A 5,189-nucleotide genomic window follows, 5' to 3' on the forward strand; every position below is an offset into this window, starting at 1 on the left:
TTTTTTTTTTTTTGTCGTTCGTTCTTGTTATCAGGTGTTAATTTACAGAAACTTTTATTGCAGGTGAAAAGGGGTTATTGAGTTCGAAACAATTGAACTCAGTTATGAATACGAGTGATTCGGCATCGAAGTCTGTTTCTCAAACGACGACTTCGTCGAGTCAATCTTTGCTTGGAGCAGCGGTGACGACTCTTCCTTTAGCTGGAGCTGGTTTACCAACTATTTCTTTCCCAGGAGCGGCGGTGCCCACTTACAATTATGCTATAGCTTTGCAACAGTACCATTTTCAACAATCACTTGTAAATCAGCAGCTGTTAGCACAGCAGCAGGCGGTTGCACACGCTGTTAGCATTAAAGCTGCCACTGAACAGGCTGCTGCTCGTGCTGCTGAGATTAGTAGGCTTTTGAAAGGTGAAACTAATGAGCCACCAAAAGCCAGAGCTGAGGACTTGGCTCCCCAAAAGTAAGAGGACTTTGCACTCTTATATTTATGTATTTATTTATTTATTAATTTTTTGAGTTCTTCAAACTTTGTTTTTTTCTGGTTATATATTCATATTTGTACTCACTGGGGCTATTTGCCCTGTGCTTTCTTTCTTCTCCCTCATACTTCCAGTCGGTGTAATGAGAGGACAGTAATATGTCTTTGAATTTCATAAGGTTTATATTGTTTTTTCATGCCATAATATGGACAAAGAAAAGTCATATAGGATATGTCGGCGAAGTAAAATGCGGCCTGATGCCTGGGGCATGCTGTATATTTCATCCTTGGCTTGGCTTTGTTTGGATATCCACTCAGTATAGGGAAACCCTAAGAACACTAGACAGATTTATTTCTGCAGTCATCCATTATTAAAATCCTAATTAACCCTATGGACAAAAGTTTGTTAACCTTTATAGAAAAGGAAGATAGGAATAGTTTAAATTGTATGTTGACCTAAATGATGAATGGGATTTTCCTTTCATTATTCTAACATGTTGTCTGCTTTAAATACTCTTGTTTTTCTCCCTTTACTTGGAAAATGGAAACACTTAGACATACAAAAATTCTTTATCCAAGTTGCATCCCTACTAGAGTTGTAGTATTTTTCAGGAATATTGTCTCCACAAGCTAAGCTTGGCTCGTTGTTTGTTTGACTCATTTAAGCTATGGTAATAAAATCTTCATCCGCTAATTGGTTCTTGAGCGAACAAAAGCTGGTTTTGGTAGAAGATCCAATCACCAGCATGGCAGCAAGATAGTTAAAGATCTCAGTATTGACCTCTATCTTTGAAGGATTCATGTAAAGATCTCAGTATTGACCTCTATCTTTGAAGGATTCATGTTTTGTTTTATTATTGAAATACATCGTGTTGTTTGTGACTACTATGTCACCAAGTAAGCCCCCTCCCTATTCAGTACACTGTGGCTGTATGGGGTTAAATTCCACTGGGTGGAATGCAGTTAGAGCTGTCTAAGATGCTAAGTAATGGGCATAGTCCCTTAGAAGTTTTTCTTCTGAAATTTTGGTAGAAAGGATCCAAATGAAGCAGAAGAGGCCAACCCTTGAAGTCTTTTAGGTGCCTCTTAAAAGCTTCAATAAGCAACATGTTGGAGGAATTGTCTGAAAACATTCTTGTGTAGGATGTGAGCTTGTGGAGATTCAGTACATTATTAATTGAACCAATGACATCTATGAATTCTTGTTGGTCTGGATAAGCATTTTCCTTGAAATTATAAGTGCTAAAGAGGATGTGAACTCTTTATTAGTGAGGTAATCTCTTTACATTCGACCTAAAAATAGTAATTTCCTCTTCAGATAGTGTGGAAAATTGACCTAGGCAACATCACACTTGATATGCAGTTTCATTGGCTTTGACATGTATCAATTGAAATGATTTTGGGGCATATTTTGACTTCATGTGTCCTGAAAGTAGAGGACAAGTATTACACTTATAACTTTGTATGTGTTTCACATGTGTGGACGCATTGCCTTTTTTATTTTTTTAATGTAATCATACACTATTGATTTTTAACTGAAATCTTCTCAAGTCCCACCCACCTTCCCTGTGTGTGTGTGTGTGCATGCTTTGTAATTATCTAATAATTTTATTTTCTGGTTATTGACCACTGTTGCCATTTTTCTTTTGTACAGGGAAAATTCAGATTCAAAATCCCTTTCTCGGGCTTCATCCCCTCGGTCTTCAAAATCAAAATCTGACTCTCCTGTCAGGCCCTCGAGCACCCGTAGGGAACTTGAAGAATATTCACCAAGAGATCGCAGCAGCTACCGAAGTCGTAGATATTCTAATTACTATCATCGTAATGACAGGGATTATTCTAGATCAAGTTACAGAAGAGATGCTGACCGTTCAGGTGGTAGAAGAAGTTACTCGTATTACGCCAGAAGTGGAAGTAGGAGTCGGAGAAGCTCGCCATCTAGGTCGTGGTCCATGAGGTACCGCTATGATGACTATGTACCTTCTAGGTACCGTCGTGATGAATCTGCTTCTCCTAGGCGCCAACGTATTAGATCCCCGTCACATAAGTCTAGACGCATGATGTCTCCAAGGGTTCGGAACCGGCATAGTATGTCTAGAAGTCCTATTAATCGGAGCATCAGTCCTGGTCCTCGACGTGACAGGATTACAAGCCCACAAAGACCTGGTGGAAGGACCTTGTCATCCTCAGATACAAGTTCCAGTCCCTATAGTCCTAGTCATGTGGCAAAGGGCAATAGAGTTGACCATGATGTCAGCAGCAGTCCAAGTCCGCAGCGGGCCAGGATTCCAAGTCCAGAAAGACCAGGTAGAAAGATCTTGTCATCCTCAGAAACCACTTCCAGTCGTGGTAGTCCTAGTGATATTGTGGCTAAGGGCAATAGGGTTGACCATGATGTCGGTAGCAGTGAAAACAATGATGCGTCTGACCTAGATTTTAAGGCACGACAGAGAGAAGCTAAACTACCTTGTGCTGCAGAGAGGACTGAAAGTTCTAATTCTTCTCTGAGATCAAGATCTAGTTCAAGTGAATGTTCTGGTAAAAGAAGCACTCGGAATGCCAGTTTTAAGAAAATGGCCTCCGATAAGGTTGCATATGCTGATGGGGATGATTCTCATTCTGCCAGTTCTGATGGAAAATTAGTTCAAAAAGCCTCAGGTGCAAGTCATGATGAAAGTGATTCAGCTGCATCTGCTCGTCCAACATCTACTGGGAGTAGACCTTATCAGTCCACAAATCTGAATAGGCTTCCTCTTTCTCCCCAATCTTCTCTTTCCAATCATGGAGACAGGGAGAGGTACTTTGGTGAGGACAAACAAAATACTGGTAGTAAAAAATATTTAGCCCAAGAAGTGCAGCCATCCCTATCCCCTAGAAGTAAGACCTCGAAGTTGAACAAAAAGGAACGTGAACTGCCTCCAAAAGATTTTGAACGTTCAGTTCATTCTCTAGAAAAAGAGCTAGAAGGCAGGATAAAGATGAAAAGTAATCATGAGATTTTCTCAGAAGATGTAATGGGAGTGGATGGAAATGACAGCGATCATCAGAAAAGAGGGGGTTCCAGTCCTGAGAATAAGAGATATGAAGACCTGAACGTTCCCAGTGAATGTGCCATCTATCCTTTGCCAGAACCTCATGAAAGTACAGGTGGAAAGTTATCACATCATAGGAACCTTGAGGATCTTAGACAAGAACAAGATGACCTTAAATCTCCTCCAAACCTGCCTGATGGAAGTGCAAAGGTTGACAGTGATCAGGTCTTAGTGAGTTCAGATGCTCATCAATATCCAAAAAGAAGATTGAAGCAAAGGTCAAGGTCCACAGAGAGGAGGAAGAAACATAGCAAAAGACACCGTAGGCATCATAGAGAGGAGTCTGAAGAAGATCACATAAAAGAAGGCCAAAAAGCATCAAAATTACACCATAGGAAGAGACAGAGGGAAGAGTCCGAAGATGATGATGATGATGAGGGAATGAAAGAAAGCAGGAAAGAGTCAAAAACACACCACAGAAGGCATAAGAAGGAAGAGTTTGAAGAAGATGATGATGTTGACGTAAACGAAAGCAGAAAAGAGCTAAAATTGCACCACAGAAGGCATAAGAGGAATGATTCTGAAGAAGATGAAGATGATGAGATGAAAGATACCAGAAAAGAGCCAAAATTACACCATAGAAGGCAGAAGAGGGAAGAGCCTGAAGAAAAAGATGATGGTGATGATGACATGGAAGAAGGGAGGAAAGATTCAAAAACTAAAAGGCATGGGAAGAAGCGTCACAGGAGGCATCGTAAGAGCCGTAAAGAAAGGACAAGGAAGAAGACGAAGCATCGAGACTTGTCTTCTAGTTCATCGGAAGATTCTCTCTCTTCTTCTTCTTCTGGTGATGATGATGATGAGAATCGGAGAGATTTCCATGATGTTCCTAGAAAGAGAACAACGTGTTCTAGGAAAAAGAGAAGATTCTCTCCATCTGTATCAACTAGCTCAGGCTAGTATGACAAATAATACAACAATTGAGGTTTCAAGCGTCCCAAAGAGTAGGTTCACTTGTTGTGTGGTCGGATGTCAAATTTCTTTTTCCTTTACAAATTTCTGTATAAGTTTGCAAATTTTGGTAAGTTTGATCGCTTTGATCATTGGACTCACAACGTTTGTCAGAATTTGTTCTATTGCTTGTTTCGCAGACAAATATAGTATCATGGAACAGATGAGACGCCCCTTTCTTCTCTAGGTAGCTCATACAATGAGAACACTATCATTTCAAGAATAAATCAGTTATGCTTTTGTTGCTGTTTTAACAATACATGGACATGCTATCATTATGCTTGTGGATACAGAAAACTTGGCTTCATAATAGAATCAATATTTATGGCATATGCATCTCTTTTTATTGATTTTTTGTTTCTGTCAACAGCAGGTGACAAAATTGAGAAAACACCAATCATTTCTTGGTATGTTTTTGGTTCTGCCCTCTATTTTTAACCCACCTTTTCAGATTGATAATTGGTTTCTCTAATGTCACAGCATTGATGTGATGATTGAAGGTATCTGAATTGATCTTCTCCCAGTGACACTATTGTTAGTAGGTGATAAGTAAACTGCATTTTTTATTTATGCTGCTTGAAGTTAATTTTCAATTGTAGCTGCTTTCATGGCTTCCTTTCTACAATTACTACTACAATTCTTGATGATTTCACTGTTAAAGCAAC

General features: G+C 39.6%; 1 protein-coding gene across 4 annotated transcripts in view; it reads left to right on the forward strand.

The window, feature by feature from the left end:
- LOC122084448 (bcl-2-associated transcription factor 1-like) overlaps nt 1-4,783 on the forward strand; it is a 10,792-nt gene extending 6,009 nt beyond the window's left edge. The window contains exons 2-4 of one of the 4 annotated variants that reach the window (XM_042652691.1): nt 64-463; nt 2,136-4,517; nt 4,665-4,783. In XM_042652691.1, the coding sequence (XP_042508625.1) occupies nt 105-463; nt 2,136-4,473 (2,697 nt within the window). In that variant the 5' untranslated portion in view covers nt 64-104 and the 3' untranslated portion in view covers nt 4,474-4,517; nt 4,665-4,783. Of the gene's footprint in view, nt 1-63; nt 464-2,135 lie in introns of all 4 variants that reach the window. The other 3 variants (XM_042652690.1, XM_042652687.1, XM_042652688.1) reach the window with 3 other exon arrangements.
- Nucleotides 4,784-5,189: the final 406 nt, after the last annotated feature.

This window comes from Macadamia integrifolia, chromosome 7, assembly GCF_013358625.1.
Source record: "Macadamia integrifolia cultivar HAES 741 chromosome 7, SCU_Mint_v3, whole genome shotgun sequence".
In the NCBI taxonomy this organism is placed as follows: domain Eukaryota; kingdom Viridiplantae; phylum Streptophyta; class Magnoliopsida; order Proteales; family Proteaceae; genus Macadamia; species Macadamia integrifolia.